This window comes from Peromyscus californicus, unplaced genomic scaffold (assembly GCF_007827085.1).
Source record: "Peromyscus californicus insignis strain IS unplaced genomic scaffold, ASM782708v3 Scaffold_5__1_contigs__length_169319896, whole genome shotgun sequence".
Lineage (NCBI taxonomy): Eukaryota > Metazoa > Chordata > Mammalia > Rodentia > Cricetidae > Peromyscus > Peromyscus californicus.
The window spans coordinates 17,860,943-17,881,889 of NW_026294573.1; the positions used below are offsets into that span (position 1 = coordinate 17,860,943).

General features: G+C 43.2%; 1 protein-coding gene across 1 annotated transcript in view; it reads right to left on the minus strand.

The window, feature by feature from the left end:
• Positions 1 to 20,947, minus strand: part of Luzp1 (leucine zipper protein 1) — a 79,505-nt gene that overhangs the window by 4,715 nt on the left and 53,843 nt on the right. The window contains exon 2 of the mRNA XM_052715455.1: positions 950 to 4,127. Coding sequence (XP_052571415.1) covers positions 950 to 4,015 — 3,066 coding nt within the window. The 5' untranslated portion in view covers positions 4,016 to 4,127. The remainder of the gene's footprint in view (positions 1 to 949; positions 4,128 to 20,947) is intronic.

A 20,947-nucleotide genomic window follows, 5' to 3' on the forward strand; every position in this document is an offset into this window, starting at 1 on the left:
TTCTTCAGTTTATTCAGCTAGATGACCTTGAATAAGGCACTCTGTCTGTGACCTTCATCTTTACTACTCACATGTGAAACTAAGGACAGTACTGTTCACAGGGCTGTTTTAAGGGACACTGGGTGAAGCCAAGTGTCAATCTAAAAGATTGACAGGCTTATCCCGTTAACCCAGTTGTCTGCCTTTTAAAAAAGTACTAGTATGGGCTGGAGAGATGGTTCGATGGTTAAGAGCACTGCCTACACTTCCAGAAGATCTAGGTTCGATTCCTAGTGCCCACATGGCAGCTCACAACCATCTGTGACTCTAGTCCCAGGGTGCTGACACTCTCCTGGCCTCTGTGGTACCAGGCACAGACTTGGTACACAGACATGCATGCAAACAAAACACCCATATGCACTAAATAAAATTGAATTTTAGAAAGGTACTAGTGTGTCTAGAGGCAAGGCACTTTCATGGCCATGGGGACCAGGTCCAAGACACTCCTGGGGCCTTCTCTAGGCTCTGTTCTGACACTCTGGGTCTCAAGTCAGTTGGTTCTGGACTCATCTGTCCTTTAATGAGCCATATGGAAGCACTCTCACCCAGACAATACAACGGGTCAGGCCCAGCTGGGACAGAAGAAAATGACATTGGGTGTAAAGCTTCTAAAGTAGGTCCAGGGTCAGCTCTCAATTCCCCCTAGCCGCTGGCTGCCCAACAGGCAGCAGGACAGGAAGAACCTGTTCATTGCCATCCCACAGGCACCCAAGAGCTTCCTGTTCACTGCTCGGGAAGTCTCAGGCCAACCAAGGAACAAATGCCACTTTCTCTTCGCCTCCCCTTCCCTGAAATGAAGGGAAGCCATGCTGCTTTTGCCAAACTTACCTGAGACTCACTATCCCCAGCAGTCCTAGGCCAAACAGACCAAGGCTGAGGCAAACAGAAGGGGAAGGAAAGTGAGACTCACCATGCTTGCTGAGTGGTTCCAGGAGGCGGCAGTGGTGGCATCTCCTATCCGATTCCTCCGGGTAAGAACCTCTGATGCGGTGAGGCTACTTTGGGTCCTTCTAGAGGAGAGTTCAGGAGCATCCCCTGCATTTCCTACCTTTCGAGTGCCCTGTTCAGAAGGGAGGGACCTGGGCTGTTCAAGCTCTAAGAAGTCTGTGGAAGACCTCTGTGTGTAGGCATTGGTAGATTCCATGTGCCTACCTACTCGAGATGGGGTGTCTTCTGAACATTTCAAGTCTCGCTTACTCTTCCAAGCATTCCGCACAGTGACATGTCTGGTATCTGAAGAGCCTACCTCTGAAGAGGCACTATGGCTTTTCCACCTGATTGTCTCCGCTGGGGGGGCATGACTATTCCTCTCCACAGCATCTGATGGCTTAATTAGAATGCTGCTCCGAGAGACCACTGTCTCCGGTCTATTCTTTGGAGACCCATCTCCCATTCTTTCAGCTTCTGTGAGCTGCAAGGTGACATCATGTTTATGAATAGAGAGCTCAAGGGGGGAGCTGACATGGTTGCTGACTGATGTGAGCTCTGGGGGCCCCACCTGGATATTGCTGGTGGAGGTATGCCTCTCCCTTGGGGCCTCTCCTGGGATGGCTCTAGGGCCACTGCTGTCAGAGGGGTAGATGGTGATGCTGCTTGTCACTTTGCTTGGCACAGGTTTAGAGGTGGACCTCTGCTTCTCCAGGACAACCTCAGATCCAGATCCTCCCATGATTTTTTTCACATCCTTATCAATGATAACAGGTTTTATAATCGCTCTAGACCGCAGGGCCTCTCTGGGGCTGAAGGGCCTTTGGTTTGTCACCCCAGCACCATTGGCATCTGGGAATTCTACAGCATTGGAGGAAGCTCTGGTAGATTTCACAGATTCGTTTTCTATTGAAGCATTTTTATTATTTTCAAATAGGGCAGTTCTAGGTCCCCCTCGGGACTTGGCCTTTTCTCTAGAGTTTGGCTGTTGTTTGGGCTCTGGCTCTGGAGTGATAGTTGTGCTCACCAACTTGGCAGTGACAAGAGATTCTATGTCCAAGTCATCATCTGAGTCCATCTTCTCTCTGCCACTGGACTTGATGACACGGCACCTCAGAGCTTCATGCTGACTGCTGTCTTCCATCACAACTGCTACAGACTGATCAGCTCCTTCTTTAGTTGGCGCTGAGAAGCCCTGAATGATACTTTCTTGGCTTCTCGAACTATAAGGATACTTTGATAAAGTAGGAGCTTTAGAATTTGGAAAATCAGCACCAGCTTCCAGTCCATTAGCAGTCTTTTTGCCCTTAGAATTCCCTTCTGAGGCGGCTCTCTGAGAGGAGGGCAGAGCTCCAGTGGCCTTAGAACAGCCCAAATCTGCAGCCTGAGTTACTTGACTCCCACTGCCAGGCATCTGTCCTCTCTTGCCATAGTGGGCCTCAGAGGAGATCTCAGAAGTCTTGTCGCCTCTACCCATTGGATCATTAGGAACAGATCCGTGGGTGGAGTCACTAAACGTTCGAGTTGTCTTCTCTACCTTCCCCTTAAGTCCGCTCTCAGTGCCTGGCTTGGGAGTTCCCTTCCAAACTTTACTGTGCTCCTGGGCAGCAGGGGGGTAACGGCTAAGCACTGATGGCTGTTCCCTACTCTTCTTCCCTTCACTCTGCGAGGAACCAGGCACAAATCGGTCTTCAGCTCTCTTTGTCTCCTGAGGTCCACTGTCCGCACCCACTCCCGTGTTGGAAGCTTTTGCTGCCCTTCTGTTGGCAAAAATAGGAGAAGCAGCCTGCTTGTTGCTTAGAGAATAGTTTTCATTATTGAGAGCAAACTCCCTGTTCCGGATCCTTTCCCGCTTATGTTGAGGGGACAGTTCCCGGGGTGTGTGCCTGGACATGGATGCCTCACCCCCATGACCTCTGAACTTAGTCCTCTCGTGCCTGCCTCTGCTCAATAGGAAAGCATCTTCCCCTTCGATGTCCCCATTTCCTAACTCTTTCTGTTTCTTGACTTGCAGCTTTATCTCCTCTAGCTGGCTAGCTAAGATTCTGTTTTTATTCAGTTCAGTTAGGTAATTATCCTGAAGGTCATTGTTTTTAGCCCTCATTTTCTTAAGCTCTTCTTCCAAAGATTCAAAGTGTCTGATCTGTGTCTTGAGTTTCTGAATCTCTTGGTTGAGGTCTTTAACTTTGTTATCCTCCTGGTTCCGATTCTTTTCGTTTTCTGATTTGTCTCTGCTTTCATTCTCCACCTGCTTTAGGTAGTCCAGACTGCCCTTCCTTCTCGATTCTTTGGATGGCAATGTGGAGGAGATGCCATCCTCGATGCGCAGGTCACTCCTCTCCGAAAGATTAGAAGCATTCCTCGTGTGATCTCGGCTCATTTTCTTGTTCTGCTCCAGTTTTTGAGTAAGCTCTTTTATTAATTTCTCATTTTCTTTGTCCTTTTCATTCAAGTATTTTCTCTCCTTTACGAAGCTCAGGGTCAATGATTTTAGCTTTTCTAACTCTGACACTAAGCTCTGCTCAGTTTTATCCAAGCGGTCCTCCGAAGACTCCAGTTCTTTCACTTTGACTCTGAGCATTTCCAACTCAGAAGAGATTTTCTTGGTCAGATTTCTCTCTTCATTCAGGCTCAAACAAAGCTGGGAACATTCATTCTTGCTCCTGCTCAAGGCCTCCTCCAGCTTCTCTAACTCAGCCATTCGTTTCTGAAGCCACTCGATCTCAGATTTTAGCTCTCGAGTAAGGCTTTCCTCCTCTTCAAGTTTCTCCTTCATCATATGACACAGGTCCTCTGCTCTCTTAATTTCCTCATCTTTACCTTCAATCTTCAGTACCCGCTGACGCAGCACCTCGATCTCAGCCAGCATGCTGGAGTTGCTGCCCTCCGCCTGAATCACCTTGTCCTGGAGGTCCAGGAGCTCATCCTCAGCTTTCTGGAGGTTTTTTGTGGCTTCCTCCAATTCATCGAGGCGGCGGCTCAGGCTCTGTAACTTAAACCGCAGATGGCGACTGGAGGCAGCATCCTTGTAGCTGGCCATGTCTGCCATGTCTACAGCCAGCCAAGGTGGACTGCTAGAGGCATCCAACTGCACTGGAGAAACTGGTTACCTTTCTCTTGGCATCCACAACCTTCTTTGGCAACTGAAGACCATTATAAATCTACAGAATGAAAGCAGAAAACACATCAGCAAATTTTAAAAAAATGCATGTTAATTTGATTGTACAAAGCCCTTGTAGAGAGGACACAGCAGCTACTCAAAATTTTAATGGATCAACTTGAATAAACCTGCAAAAACCTCTGTTCTTCATGGCTGACAATGAGCTAATGCCTAAGCACAGCATGGCATTAGACTGCAGGGAACCCCAATTCTCATGGCAGAGTACAAGGACATCCACCACATGCACGATCTCTACCCTTTCTGTATTCGTCAAAAAACAGAGCCTTTCTTCCCGAGCTGTAAAGTGAGCAGTGCCCTTGTGAGAACATGTGGTGAGCTCTTGGTAACACACTAAATAATCCTGAAGTGGGAGGAGGGGAAGGGGGTGGTGCAGACCAAAGGAGGAAAGAAGTCATATTTGAAACAAGTTGGTGAAAGAACCTTACATTAAAAAAATACTGCCCCAAACAGAATAAATCTGCTCCCAGACATAAAGACACAAAAGAAATTGTCTCAACCAATTGGCTGCTTCTAATGAAAGACCTGACACTGGATTATTTATAAAGAAAGACCAGATGAGGTTCGAGAAGCTGGAAAATACAATCTCAGGCCACCAGCAGGTTCTTCTATGCCTGGTGTCTGCTCCTAGGAGAGTATCTTAAGTCTTTGAACTTGAATGGTGGAAGGATAAAAAAGGTTAAAAGCCCTTCTGTAAGGGTGACAAGTCCATCACCTCTTAATTATATCGGGGAGGATTAAATTTGAACAAGAGTTTTCTGGGGCACACAAACATTCAAATCATAGCAACAATCTTTGAAGAAACAACTGAACCTTAACTGAGTGTCCAAAAGAAGACAAAAGACACCCTATGGTGATACTTACGAAGTAAGCTGTCCATCTAGAGTGACAGACCCCCCAAATTTACCATCAAACATGAATGAGTTAATGAACTCTTGAGCACCATCAATGAAGTGGAGAGAAGGCATGTGCACAGCATATCCCAACACCACCACATGCCAATCTCAAGCTCACATTCAAGGCTATAAAAAACTATCGTGATGGTTAGTGTTAACTGTCAACTTGAGAGAATCTAGAATCACCTGTACAGGGGGGTGGGGAGTTGATTAGGTTAATTGATGCCCACTGTGGGTGGCCTTTCCTTGGCAAGGCTCCTGGAGGACATAAATGGAGAAAGGGGGCTGAGCAGCACCATGCACTCACTGCTCTCTGTTTCTGAGTGTGGATGTGATAGGACCAGCTGCTTAAGATGCCTGGGTGGACTGGGCCGTTAAACTGTGAGCAGAAATAAACCCTTTCTCCCTTGAGTTGCTTTTATCAAGGTATTTTATCACATCAACAGAAAAAGACACTAAGACACTCACCTAAACAATTCTAAAAGAAATCTTAAATTAGACCACAAAGGAATCAAACAAGTAAGTAACAGAAGACAGCTGGAAATGTAGTTTGAAATAAAGGAAAATACAACTTTCTCAAATATGTGGATAAACTCAGCAGGGCACAAAAGAGAAGGTGGTAAGATTTTTTTAAGAACCAGAGGACTGGAGGGCTGCTGTGAGAGTGTCTTTTATGTATGACAGGGAGTTGCACCCAGGAAATCTAACAATGAGGATGCCTGAACAAGACCTAAACAAATGATGCCATCAGAGAACAACCCAACACGGGTGGGGGAAGTCTCGAAAGGACCAACCCATAGATGAAGAGCTACAAACAACTGATGGCTGCTAATTCCAAGTGGTCAACCCTAAATACATATTTACTCAGTAGGTAGGGGTGTGTGTGTGTGTGTGTGTGTGTGTGTGTGTGTGTATGTATGTGTGTAACAATAATAAAGAGGCCGTGAATTTGAAGGGGAGGGGACAGTACAGGAGGTGAGGGTGAGTGTAAATGATGGAAACACAGTATTTATGTATGACATTCTCCAATGTTAAGGGTTGTAGGATGAAGTGAGCATTGCTTGGAGATCTTTATGGCGCTGGGTGCATATGGTAAATGACACCATAACAATTAGTAACCTTGAAGCTTTCATCTTAACAAACAAACAAACACAAGGCAAAGTAAACCTATGATGGTAGTTCCAGCTGCCAGGGAAAGTAAAACAGGATGACTGCTTAAACGAAGGTGGTCAGCCACGAAGGAGGCCACTATCTATCAGCTAAGTAATTAATTTGTTAATTCATTAAAATTAAGCAGAAGAAATGGAAAAAAAATGAGTGGAAATCAAACTGAAACAAGGAAACAAATAGGGGCTGTAATCAAAGACAAAGCTGGCTCTTTGAAAAGATAATGGAACTGGGGAGATGGCTTTGCCACTAAGAACACTCGATGAAGCCAGGCGGTGGTGGCGCACGCCTTTAATCCCAGCACTCGGGAGGCAGAGCCAGGTGAGTTCGAGGCCAGCCTGGTCTACAAAGTGAGATCCAGGACAGGCACCAAAACTACACAGAGAGACCTTGTCTTCAAAAACCAAAAACCAAAACAAAACAACAACAATGACAAAAAAAACCTCGATGAGTAATTGTAGGAGAGCTGAGTTTTAGTTCCCCTTACCCACTTCAGATGGCTCACAACTCCAATTTCAGGGGATCCAATGCCCTCATTTAGCTTCCACAGGCACCTGGATGCATATAATACATACATACATACATACATACACACACATATAAATAAAAGTACATCTTTTAAAGGATTTTTTTTAGTTGTCCCAGGTTTACTAAAAATATTACAGAGCAAAACAGATTCAAAAGACTCTACATGATGTTTTGAAATTAAATATATCTTTTTACAATTGAAAAGATAATAAAATTAGAACTTTAGGAGGCTAAGATATAATATAGAATTACTGGTATCAAAAATGAAAAGAGAGAACACTATATATATATCTCAGAGACATTAAAAAGATAGTAATTTATGAACAACTCTGTGGCCAAAATTTGGCAATCCAGATGAAATGGACCAATTACCTGAGAGTCACAATCTATAAAGAAATTGATCATCAGTAACTTTGCAAAACAGATACAAAAGCCCAAATGGCTTCACTGGTAAGAACTATGTACATTTAGAAAAGATGGCACCAGTTTTCCAGAAGACAGAAGCATAGCAAATAATTCCCAATTCATTCTGTGAAGCCAGCCAAACTCTCATAAGACCAAAGAAATCCCAAGAAAATAAAATCCACAGACCACTATCATATTTACACAGATGCACCTAAGCCTTTTGAACAAACACTAGGAGATGAAATCTAACAATGTATAGGAAGAATTATATGCTACAACTAATTGGATTTACCCAAGAAATTCAAACTTCAGCTTTTGAAAACTGTTTGACAGAAGTTGTCACACCATTAGGTTAAAGAAGAAAACTGACAGCCGGGCGGTGGTGGCGCATGCCTTTAATCCCAGCACTCAGGAGGCAGAGCCAGGCGGATCTCTGTGAGTTTGAGGCCAGCCTGGTCTACAGAGTGAGATCCAGGACAAGCACCAAAACTACATGGAGAAACCCTGTCGTGAAAAACCAAAAAGAGGAGGGGGAGCAGGGGGAGGAGGAGGAGGAGAAGGAGGAGGAGGAGGAAGAGGAAGAAGAAGAAGAAGAAGAAGAAGAAGAAGAAGAAGAAGAAGAAGAAGAAGAAGAAGAAGAAGAAAACTGACATGATACCAGAGAGAAACTCAAGGCCTCCCTGCTGGGATGAGGGACAAAGCAAGAATGTCTTCTCTCATCATCTCTTTCAACATTGTACCAGAAGCTTAGATAATATAATTAGGCAAGAAAATAAAAGATATGCTGACTGGGAGTAAAGAAAAAACTTTGTTTGAGGATAACATGTCTGTCTATGTAAAAAATTCAAAAGAATTAGCAAAAGAAAGTTCCCTAAAACAATTAGTGGTTACAAGATAGTTGCAGACTGTAAGAATAGACAAATAGATAAAAAATTCAAAGCTGATCGGTGGTACTGCATACCTTTAATCCCAGCACTTGGGATGCAGAGGCAAGTGGATCTCTGTGAGTTCAAGGCCAGCCTGGTCTACAAATCGAGTTTCAGGACAGCCAGTGAGGGCTACATAGAGACACCCTATCTCAAAAAACCAAAACCAAAACCAAACCAAACAAAACAAAAACTCCTCAACCACTTCTCAGTGTACCAACAGTGAGTAAGTGGAATTGGAAATTAAAGAACAGTATAATTTTTATTTGCACTATAAAAAATGAAATGTAGATATAAGCCCAACAGGTACATCTGTATTTCATATACTGTTTTGCAGACTGTAAAACTTCTGACCTAAGTAAGTTCATGCTCACTGGTGGGAAGACTCAATATAGTCTGGATGTCAATTCTACAGACCCAACATACTCACAATCAAAATTCCCAACAACTATTGTGTGGACACTGACAAACTGATAAAGTTTTGGTAGAGTCAAATGACCAGAAGAACTAACACAATATTGAAATTAACAAAACTGAGAACTGATGATACCTAAACTAAGAAAGTTATCAGTCAAGGCAGTATGTATAAGAAAGAATAGACAGATAAAGGAATAACACCACCCAGATAAATACTGTCCACTGATCTCTAAGAGCAAGACAATAAAACATAGCAAAAATAGTCTTCTCTATAATTGTTGATAAAACCAGGCCCATAAGCACAGTCTTAAGTATAAAATGTAAAACTATCAACTCCTAAAAAATTAAAAAGGAGAAAAACCATATTACCATGAGTACAGTGGTAATCTCAGGTACTGTCCCAAAAGTACAATCCATGAAGGAGAGAACTGGTAACTTAAGTTTGTTAAAGTGAAAGACATCAAGACAAGCCAAAGACTGGGAGAAAATAATTAAAATATATTTGATAATACCAGGAATGGTGGTGCATACCTTTAATCCTATAACTTGAGAGACAAAGACAGATGGATCTCTGTGGCTTCAAGACCAACCTAGTTTACAAAGTGAGTTCTAGGACAGCCAAGGCTACAAAGAATAGACTATTATCCAAAATATACCTCAGTAAGAAAAACATGAGTGAAAGACCTAAATAGACACCTCACCAAAGGACATATACAGATTGCAAATAAGCACATGGAAAGATCATGTTGATTTAGAACTGGAAAAGAGACAAAGAGAGAGACTGACAGACAGACAGACAGACAATATACCACAAGTCGGGCATGGTGGCTTATAATCTCAACACTTGGGGGGGCTGAGTCAGGAGGACGGCACCTTGAACCCGAGGCCAGCCTGGGCTACATAATGGGTTGCAGGCCGGTCAGGGCTACACAGTAAGACCCTGTCTTGTGGTGGTATTTTACTTGTGAACCCCAATAAAGCTTATCTGGGGATCAGAGGAAAAGGCCAGCCACTATATTAAACATAGAAGTTAGGCAACGGTAGCACACACCTTTAATCCTAGCATTGGGCAGGCAAAGATCCATCTGGATCTCTGTGAGTTTAAGGCCACCTTTAATCCCAGCACTAGTTACCAATAGAGGTCTGGAGGTCTGTACAGACAGACAGGAAGTGATAGAGCTGGGTGGAAAGAGGAAGTGATGTAGCTGGGCAGAGAGAGGAAGTAAGATGGCAGGGCACAGAAAGGATATAGGTGTGGGTATACAGGAAGTAGCTCTCTCTGGAGGCTGAGGAGCTGGTGAGGTGAGGTTGGCTGGGGCTGTCCTATTCCTCTGATCTCTCGGTTTTCACCCCAATGTCTGGCTCTGGGGTTTTTTTATTAATAAGACCATTTAGCAATTTGTGTTACACTCTGTTAAAAAACTTCAAAGGGGAAAAAAAGTGAACTATAATATATATAGATGTTGGGTGACAGCAATTATTATGACCTAAATAAAGATGAGTCAAAATGCCATGGTTTTTAAAAAGGCTCCTGAAGAGAAGAGTGGGACCAGGAAGACCAAACAAGAAGCACTGTGGTGATCCAGGCAGAGACCACTGTGGCTGGCAACAGAAGAACTGACAAGTGGCCAGAATTCTGGTCATGTGAAGGTAGAACTCCATGCTTTTGTTCCTGGACTGCATGTGATATATGAGACAAAGCGAAAAATTAGGGATGACTCCAAGGTTGCTGGCCTGAATTTCCAGGACAGTGCTGTCCTACATTCAATGCAGTTGAGTGCAGATAGAACAGTAAGAAAAGGAAGATCAGTTTAAAACATTTGTGAGAGACTTAGTGGTCATCCAAAGACAACAGAGGCCACAAATACACAAGCACAGAGAGGTCAAGGGAGAGGTGGTCTCAATGTAAATCTGTGAGTCAACAAAAACAGATGGCTTATAAAAGCAACTGACATTGACAAGTAATTGAGTGAACACAGAGAAAACAATAAATCAAAGGTCTAAACCCCAGTATTTTTGTTTGTTTATTTTTTCAAGACAGGGTTTCTCTGTGTAGTTTTGGTGCCTGTCCTGGATCTCGCTCTATAAATCAGGCTGGCCTCGAACTCACAGAGATCCGCCTGGCTCTGCCACCCAAGTGCTGGGATTAAAGGCGTGCGCCACCACCGCCCGGCTTAAACCCCAATATTTTATTGGTAGAGATGAAGAATAGCAAAGAGACAAAGCATCTGTGAGGCAAATGGAAAACCACAAGTGTACACAGCGTGTCACGGTGTCATGGAAGCCTCCCAAAGCTAAGAAAAAAGGCAATGATTAGCTGTGAAGTAAGACTAACAAAGATGGAACTATCAAGACAGTGATGTCACAAGTATCACCATTGGGGCTGAAGAATTGTCTCAGTGGTAAGCCATTTTCTCCAGCCTATATGAAAGCCTGGGGTTCCATCTCCAGCACCACATGGGAAAGTAGCAAGTGTCCAGCACTAAGTAACAGGAATGGTATTGGAAACAGTGACAGAATCACTGAGGATTTGAGTCATTGAGAAATTACGGGCAGTGACATGGTGAGTGACAGCAACAATGAAGATATTGCTGTAGTCTGGGGCAATTAGACTCAAAGCTAATTGGAAAGGAGGGAAGAACACAGTCTGAGCTATAAGAGAAAATCCAGCATCTATAGTCAAACTGACTCTCAACAATCCAACAACAACCGCAGTGAGGCCTGAAGTACCAAATGCCTCTGAAGACTTCCAGCCGCTGGCCGCACTACGCGTGCAGAGCCACCAGATGGAGCCTGTGCACAACTCTTACAGAACAGCAACACTTGGGAGAAACTGCTGTCACCAAGGCTGGCTCTCTCCCTCCCATCCATCACTCTGCTCCCCTCTCTTGGTACAGCTCTTTCCTCTCATCAAGGCTTTTTTAGACTCTCTCCTATCTTTCCCTAGCCTACATGCTTCCACATTCTCCAAAACTGGAGGGGCAGGGGAGACTTTTCTTTGGGCATTTGTTTAGTGGCACAGCAAAAGCCTTCCTTACCTATTTATATACAAGGTGGGGGATTAGGGACTCAACTAATTTTCTATATTCAGCGATACAAAGGCTAAAGGGTTGAAAGATTTCTACTACCATGACAGTTACTGGAGACAAACGGCACCGTGTGTCTACAAAGTGCCTTAGAGTAGTGTGTCATTGTAAATATGCTTGTGAATATGTGAAGAGATGACTTCATATAATAGAGCTCAATAACGCAGGTTTTTATCCCCCCCCCCCCCCCCCCCAGACTGGGTTTCTCTGTGTAGCTCTAGCTATCCTGGAACTCACTTTGTAGACCAGGCCAGTCTCAAACTCAGAGATTTGCCTGCCTCTCTCTCAAGATGTACTAGGGTTAAAGAAATGTACCACCAGGCCCAGTTCAATAATGTTACTTTTAAAAACACACACAATTGGGCATGGTAGCATTCCTGTAGTTCCAGCTACTCAGAACTTTAAAGTAAGAGGATCCTTTAAACTAAGAAACTCAAAACGAGCCTAAAAAACATAGTGAAGACACCATACAAAAACAAAACAAAACAAAACCCAGCCTATCCTCAACTAAAACTCTCAACACACTCCCTTTTCACTAGTTTATATTGCACTTCTCATGAACAAATCTCTTCTTTAAGAGGAAATTATAACAGTTAATACTGTCAATTTGACACTCTTTGGAATCCAGAGACAAGGCTCCAGGCAGACCTGTGAGGGACTATCTTACAGGTTAACTGAAGGGAAAGCTCACACTAGAACTGGATGCCACCATCCCCTGGGGGTTGGTCTGTGGATTCAGTGATCAGCCTCCTCACGAGGACTCTGGGGCCTTCACCTCCTCACCACGATGGGCTTCCCCTTCAGAGTGCAAGCCAGAGCAATCTTAGCATTTTTTTGTCAGGATATTTTATCACAGAAACAGGAAAAGTCACCAAATTTTATCACACTGCATGAGGTTCTATTTACTCAGTCTCTCTCTCCCTATTGCTTCCTGACTTGTTTTCTGAATTCTCAGCACCCAGCAGGGAGCCTGGTACACAACAAATGCTTTAAACTTGGTGACTATGAGCGGCTGAGTCCTAATGAGTCAATGGCTGGCCAGACACTGGCCATTAACAGAAAACATTAAATAATACCAAGGAACTGTTCATGGATTACAGAGGAGGAAATGGCTAGCAAGAGTGAATCCAGATGGAACAGAATATCAGGTCCTGGGGTAATGGTCTAAAAGATCACACCCAAGCCCTGCACCACTTGCTTGGTGTCTCGGCCACCATACTTCCCTTTCTAGCCTGCAGGTCTGTGCCTTTGGAAACAGGGCCAAACTACTGAAACCACTCCTCACAGGCTGCCTAAATATCACTACTGGGCCAGATAAGAACGTAAAATATTTCTGGATCTTCTTCCACTCCTTAGAATAGAGTTTTAAAACCTCCAATACACAGTTCTTTTATTTTCTTTTTCTGTTTTTGTTTTTTGAGACAGGTTCTAAATAACCCTGGTGGTCCTGGAACTCACTCTGTGTGTGGTGATATTTTATCTGTGTACCCAAATAAAGTTTATTTGAGGATGAGGGGAAAAAGCCAGCCACTATAGTAAACATAGAGGTCAGGCAATGGTAGCACACGCCTTTAATCCTACCACTCGAAGGCAGAGATGTCTGGATCTTTGTGAGTTCATGGCCACACTGGGAACAGAGCCAGGCATGGTACATACCTTTAATCCCAGCACTAACCATAAAGATCTGGAGGTCTGTACAGACAGACAGGAAGTGACAGAGCTGGGCAGAGAGAGGAAATGAGATGGCAGAACAGAAAGGCATATAGGTGTGGGTATACAGGAAGTAGGTCTCTTTGGCTGAGGACCTCCAAGTGGTAATAACGTGACTGGCTTCTTTCTGCTTCTCTGATCTCTTGGTTTGTTTTTTTTTTTTTTTTTTTTAATTCATTTATTTATTATGTATACAGCATATGTGACTGCAGGCCAGAAGAGGGCACCAGATCTCATTCAAGGTGGTTGTGAGCCACCATGTGGTTGCTGGGAATTGAACTCAGGACCTCTGGAAGAGCAGTCAGTGCTCTTAACCTCTGAGCCATCTCTCCAGCCCTGATCTCTTGGTTTTAACCCCAATATCTGGTATTAATAAGACCGTTTAGCACTTCATCCTACACTCTGTAGACCAGGCTGACCTTAAACTCATGAAGATCCTCCTGCCTCTGCCTCACAGATTGCTGGGATTAAAGGTGTGTGTCACCACGCAGCTAAATACACATTTCTTATCTAGAGGAGGGTGTGGGGGGTGGTGCTATTTCCAGGGCTATTTCCAAAGAGAAGGGGTAGATACTTCTCTTCCTAATGTTTGTCTGCTCCCTGGGGAGAATTCATTATTTACTAAATATTTATGAAACACTTAATATACCCAGGCTTTTGTGAAGGGCTAGAATAAAAAATTAAGAGCTTCCTCTTGTCCTGAAGAAATCAGACAGACATAGCCAAAAGTAAAACAATGGTTTTTAAAAGTAAAGCCTTCTCTATCAGGCATAATGGCACTCTCGGATGATCCCAGCATGCAGGAAGATCAAGGCTCACAGCGAGCTCCACGTGAAGAAACAAGGAAAGGAAAGAGGGGAGAGAGGAAGCAAAGCAGCAGGAATTTTCCCTGACCATCTCCTATGATATCATGGACAGTCACCATCGCTACCTTCTTACACTGCTTTTCTTCTCCAGCACACTTGACCCCCATACATATACCCCAGGAGATCAGAAGTGGCAACTAACTGTACCTGAGAGCGGTACCTGGGACAGAACTTGTTCATGTTAAACCTTAGAAAAATCACACAAAAGTAAAGGGAAGGGTGAATAGTCCCACTTATTTGTGTTTTGTTTCGACAGAGTGTCACCCTATACCCAAGCGGTCCTGGAACTTAGCATGTAGCCCACAATAGCCTCAAATTCACAATGTTCCATGTGCTGGAGTCACTCACAGGCCAGTCCCATCTCTTAAAGTCAGTGCCTCCCACATCAATATCTACCTCAGTTCCAATTAATATTAGAAAGATACTGTCTTTCATTTGGCAGCTCATTTCTGCCAAACTTTTTAGAACAAACAACAATAACAACAAAACAAAAAACCAGGGCCTCTTGTATCTCACGCTGGCCTGGAACTCAGTATGTAACCAAGAATGATCTAGAATTTCTTATCCCTCTGCCTCCACTTCCCAAGTGCTAGGACAGCTGGTATGTGCCATCACACCTGGTTTAGGTGGTGCTGGGGGTTGCTAAACAAGCACTCTACCAACCTAGCTACATCTCAGCCCCTTAAACCCACTTCTAAGTAGCCCTATCTAGTACTTTAGAAACTTGCTCTTTTTCCTGTCCTGGCAGATCAGGAAGGTCTGAAATAGAACATAATAAATCCTGCCTTGCCCCTTCTCCCAACATAGCTGCCATGATTCATTTCCTGTTCCCAATAGTCATTTAATGCAGGGGTCGGCAAATGTCTTTGCAATTTGACATAAAACTATACAGACTTAGATTGGAAGTACTTTAGGTTTTATGAGACTAAAAGTGCCTGTTCCAACAATTCTACTCTGTAGTGTGAAGCAGTCACACTACAGTTGAAACATAGACATGTTTTAACTATTTTACTTACAAAGTCAGGCAAGGGGCCTTCAGTCCAGAGTTTGGCATCCCCTGATCCACAGTCAGAGCATTGTTTTTAAATAGTCTCCTCTGGACCACTCCTAGTAACCAGTCTTAAAGCCTGAGGTCTTCCAACAGTGTATCTTTACACCACTTCCTGAGTGTGTCTATTTCATTACTGGGTTTCAGTGAGTTTTTTCCCCAGAATCATAAATTCATGTACTTTAGACTCACAAATCTCAGGGTTAGCACCCAGGTAGCACTTAGAAGTTCTTCAAGGTGGAAAGAATCCAATGCATAAGTGGCCTAGTAAGCATCACCCAATTCTTGTCCAAGCACTTCTAATGACAAGGACGTACACTTTCCCACCAGACAACTCATTCCATCTTGGAACAGCTCTAAGACACTACTTTTCAGCCTCGAATGTCTAGCCGAATCGTGTAAATCTCACACTGTCTGACTCTTCCACCAACGTAAAGAACGTGTTTGAATGTCATCCACTACCTCATGAAGAGTTCCTTTCTGTCCTTATGATGTCTTTTTCATGAGCGGGTTAACATGAGAAGTGTTACTGAGATTTTTCTCTGTACGCAGTCATTTCCATGACCACTGCTCATGCTCCAAACTTTTTTTTCAGACCTTTCCATCTCATGCCAGCAGTGACCAAGACCACTAGGTCCCTTAGTCACTCCTGCTCATGTTCTAACTTCTCTCAATCCTAATTCATCGATGCTCTCCATGGCCTTCATGAGTACCACCAACAAAGACTGGCTCAAAAAACCCAGAGAGAGCAAAAGGAACTGGTTGTTAGTCCAAGTTTCTTTAATCTGTTTGTTTGGGTATGCTTCTTTTTATTCTCCCCCGCCCCACACCCCACCCCCAGAGCTGAGGACCGAACCCAGGACCTTGAGCTTGCTAGGCAAGCGCTCTACCACTGACCTAAATCCCCAAACCCTTGGTAGGCTTCTTAAAGGCAAGTCAGCCACCATCTCAACTGAGAAAGGAACTTTCTCAAAAGGGGAATGTGATATGAATTTGAAACCTTAACCTATTATTTGCTGTCTGTGTGAACTTGGAGAAGTTATTTGGCCTCTCAACTCACTTTCTTGCAGTAATAAAGCATTAACCTCACAGTTAGAATAGGTGCAAGGAAGAAAATGTATGACAAACAGGCCTGACACAGTAAATAGGTTAGACCTGCTCCTTAAAGTTTTTGGCTTCAAGAGTGGACTACACCCTGTCAAGCTAGCTGGTGGGCTAATTAAAGAGAAAACATGTAAAGTGCTTAGCCTGGTTTCGCCTCATATATGGTTCACACAGGTATCAACCAACACTGATGGTCCCCCCTTCACTTGCTGGGGTGGAAAATTGTACAGGCTTCAGAAACCACCCAATTCTACTGGTCTGCTAGACATCACTGTATAATATACTTACCATTTAGGTAATGGGAGCTTTCTGTGGTGACTTCTCGTTGCCCTCCCCACTGCCTGTTGTCTTGGAAACAATCACTGTCTTTCACTGGTAGCTGTCTCTTGCCCTAGACAGGATATAAAAGAAGTAGGTAAAGCATGAGTCACACCAAGGCTAAGCTGACTCAAAGATCTTGATGTATAGTCTAGCATCAGAGAAGAGGCAAAGTACGGGCTGTATCTATACCCTCGCTATGAAGGAAGCTACCTATGTCTCTGAAGCAGAATTAGGCTCCATGCCACTTCCCCTTCTATCAGATTATATGATTCCCAAGCCAGATTGTCTTTACTTAAATTAATAAATCTCTATTTCCCAATATTCTAAATATTTATTACATCTTGCAGCTAAGAAGCACCTCAGAAATCATCTAAATGCTCACACGAGGAAGGAAACCAGAGCTTGGAAAAGGTGAGTCATACAATGACTTAGGAGTGAAGCTGGAATTATACTAAAAATAAGATACTTGGAAGACAAGCAGAAAATCCACTACATCCTGGGCATTAAGTTTTATATATGTGATAATGTCACTTACTTATAGATAATCTAAATCTCAAGAAGTCAAGTGATTTGTCCAAAGTCTTATAGCTTACTCAGTAAACAGTCAAGACAATCTCAAGTTTATCTGGGGGGTAGGGGGTGGGGAGGAGAAAGGCAAGCCATTTCACAACACTAACTCTCATTTTATTAACTGCCTTTTGACTCAGTCTTCAAAGGGGCCCTGAACTACCCAATACCAATTAGAGCTAAAAGTAGAGTTTCTACAAACGGCTCTCTAGTTTTGAAGGGAATGGCTTCCTAAAACAAAGCTGAAGAGCCAATCAATCTGAAACTTACTGCTGAGATTAGAGAAAAGTTATGGGAGGTAGAGGACTTGGGTCAATTCTTCCTGTCTATCCTGGTCTTGAAGAATGAAGGTGGCTTATAGGTCAACACTAACCCAGGATTTTGGACATAGTTTTACATTCAAACATCCTCTTACTTGAACCATAACTTAACCATCCCTATAGACAACCTTCTGGCCTCCTTCTAAGACTGTTGGTCCCTTTAAATCTGAACTCCACATTCCTAAAATTTATGCATACCACAGAACCAACTAACTGCCTCTATTCTCTTAGAGAGCTAGCATAGAAATAGAGATAATAGTTTGTTGTTTGTTTAATGGCTTAAAGATGACAGTAAAAGGAGTACCTGAAGCTACAAAACAAAAACCTGAGAGTTGGCTAGGGGTGTAGCTCAAGGTAGAATGCTTGCCTAGCATGCATGAAGCCCAGGGTTTCAAACCCCAGCATAATCTGGGCCCACAGAGGCCAGAAGAGGGCATCAGATCCCCTGGGACTGGTTGTGAGCCACCATGTGGGTGCTGGGAATTGTACAAAGGTCCTCCTTGAGAGCAGCCTTTGTTCTTCACCCGCCAGCCATCTCTCCAGCCTAAAAAGAATTTATTTTTTTCAAAGGATCCATACCAAAGGAGGACAGCATCCCAAGGATGGCTTGCACATGGGGATTTCTCCTTCTACCATGTGGGTTCCAGGGATTAAACTCGGGTCATCAGGCTTAATGGAAAGAAAGTGTCTTTACCCACTGAGCCCTCTCACCAGCCCAAGATGACTACAGTAAATACCAAACCCCAGTGCTAAATTAAAGCTCCTTCAGAGAGCTTTCTGCTGGCCCCGCCAGTGATATAAATGGTAAATTCAAGTCTGTCTTCAAAGCAGAGGTGAAAGAAAGAGTCCTTACACAGTGTGAACAGTTCACCAACTGCCTCTTTTCCTGAGGAATAAGCAAGTTCCAGAGAGGAAGACATGCCTAAGGTTACAAAACAAGTTAGCATGAACATAGTTGTGTCTTTTTGTGTTCCCATGATTCTTCTGTAATGAATAAAAATACCATTAGAGAATCCTGCTTCCAGCATGACTCTCCCAAAGATTACAGCTATAAATTGGATAAAACAGAAACAACCATCTGAAGTGAACAGAAACTGGCAGATCCAGGAAAACTCAAGAAGGGACTGGAGTGGGTTCCAGCTGACGGTATCCAGCTGGAGTTCTAATTAAAAAGCAAATCTTAGGCTTCTGTAGGAACCAGGAGAGGCTGGACCAGCCAAAGGATAATGGGAAATAGGAAAAACAAGAGCCAGAGAAGGAGAGGGACCCAGCTGATTGTGCAAACTTGGCCCTGCACTGGCTGACAACCTGAACTATGCAATGCAAAAGGCAGAATCCAAAGACCTCAGTTCAAGACAAAAACTATAAAATAGAACTGCACCCCCTACAGGTGTGATGGCAAAGACCACAGTTTGATTAACTGTGCTAAAATTAAAAACACCAACAGAAAATACTTTTGCATCCAAATGTATAAGATATAACCCCAAATTATGTAAAGAATTAGAAAATGAAACCTAGTAATCAAAAGGCAATCAACAGACTGCGACGCTAAGATAGAGTCATGGTTGAAATTACCAAAGACAGAAAATACAAATTTAATGAAACAAAAGAAATGTTCAAAACTAAAGACAAATGGTAAATTTTGGGAGAGAAATTGGACATTCTTTAAAAAGTGGGGGCTTAAGAACAGAACTATAGTATCTAATTTTTAAAAATTCACTAAATAGAATTAAAAACAGAATGGAGTACTGGGGAGGTGGCTCAGTGGGTAATGTGGTTGTTACACAAATATTAGGATCTGAGTTCATGGTTTCTTAGGTATCTTAGCGATCTCCTATGGTGATATTTTATTTGTACTGAAATGTGATTTTATTTGTATGTTAATAAATAAAGTTGCCTGGGGGTCAAAGCTAATAGCAAGCCATAGCAGAGCTGGGCGGTGGTGGCACATGCCTTTAATCCCAGCACTTTGTAGACAGAACTAGGTAGATCTCTGTGTGGTCAAGGATACAGCCAGCATTGGAGACACACGCCTTTAATCTCAATACCAACCATAGAAAATCTGGAGGTCTGTACAAACAGGCAGTGACGAGGCGGTCATGTGGTTGTGTTTACAACCAATGAGAAGGCAGGACAGAAAGTCTATATAAAGACAAACACACAGGAAGTAGGTCTCTCTTGGCTGAAGAGGCTAGCTGCAGCAGGCGGGTAAGGCTCTTAGCTCTGATCTCTTGGCTTTCTTCTTTGCATTGGTTCTGTGTTTCTTATTTAATAAGATGGTTGGTTACATCTACAATCTCCAGCCCCTATAAGCAAAAACCTAGTGTGGTGATACACATGTTACCCCATTCTGGGTAGTTGCTGGTTAGCCAGTCACCCAATCAGAGTTCCAGTTCAGTGAGAGACAATCTCAAGAACAAGGTATAGAAGAAGACACTTGAAGTTGACCTCTGGCCTATACACATACATACATGCACATATGTACTTTTGCATAGGCACACACACCCATGCACATAGGAAAAAATTTTAAAAATTAAATAAATCCCCAGGCAATGGTGGCTCACACCTTTAATTCCAGTACTTGGGAGGCAGAGATAAGTATATCTCTATAAGTTTGAGGCTAGCCTAGTCTACAGAAAGAATTCTAGGACAGACAGGGCTACACAGAGAAACCCTGTCTTGAAACCATCACCACCCCCAAAAAATTAAGTTAAATAAATCTAAAGCTTTGGAACAATAAACAGAACAGAATGAAGATATAACAGTGGGAGTTGGTAAAGCATGACGCAGAATACACAATCTGAAACAAGACTAGGTTATCTGGCTTCTAGAAAAGCTACCATCAGACCCTTCACCAGAGGGTACAAATTAATTAATTTCTATTGTCAGAAAAACTGGTAACAGAAGAACATCCAATGACTTGAGATCACAGAGTTGGACAAACTATTACCCAAAATTTTATTGGACCAGGTCACCTTCATCTACTTATTAACCCCTAGGAGTCACCCAGATAAAAGCAAAATAGAAAGTATGAAGGTAGAAAATAAAAGGACAGGAAAAAATTTAAACAATGTCCAAAGTAGCTCCATGGTATACTGGAAAGCAAAGGCAGTTGAGTGTGAACCCCTGTAATTGCTGATGCAGCACTCAGGACTGTTAGCAAATAGAACTGAGACACTTGAACATGCAGTCTCTTCACCAAAACCCAGTATATGATGGGACAGGTAAGCCTGAAGCCTCTTGTTGCCAGATGCTTGGTGAGAGTCACTAGAGTTGCTGAGGCAGCCAACCTGAGTTTAGATTAATTTTTAAGAATTACTTTTTCCTGTGTGTGGTGTATATATTTGTGTGCATAGGTATGTGTGTTTACGCAAATGTGGTGTAAAAGCTGGTAAAGCAGCCAACCCAAGTGCAGTCACTAACTTCACATATTGAAGTCATT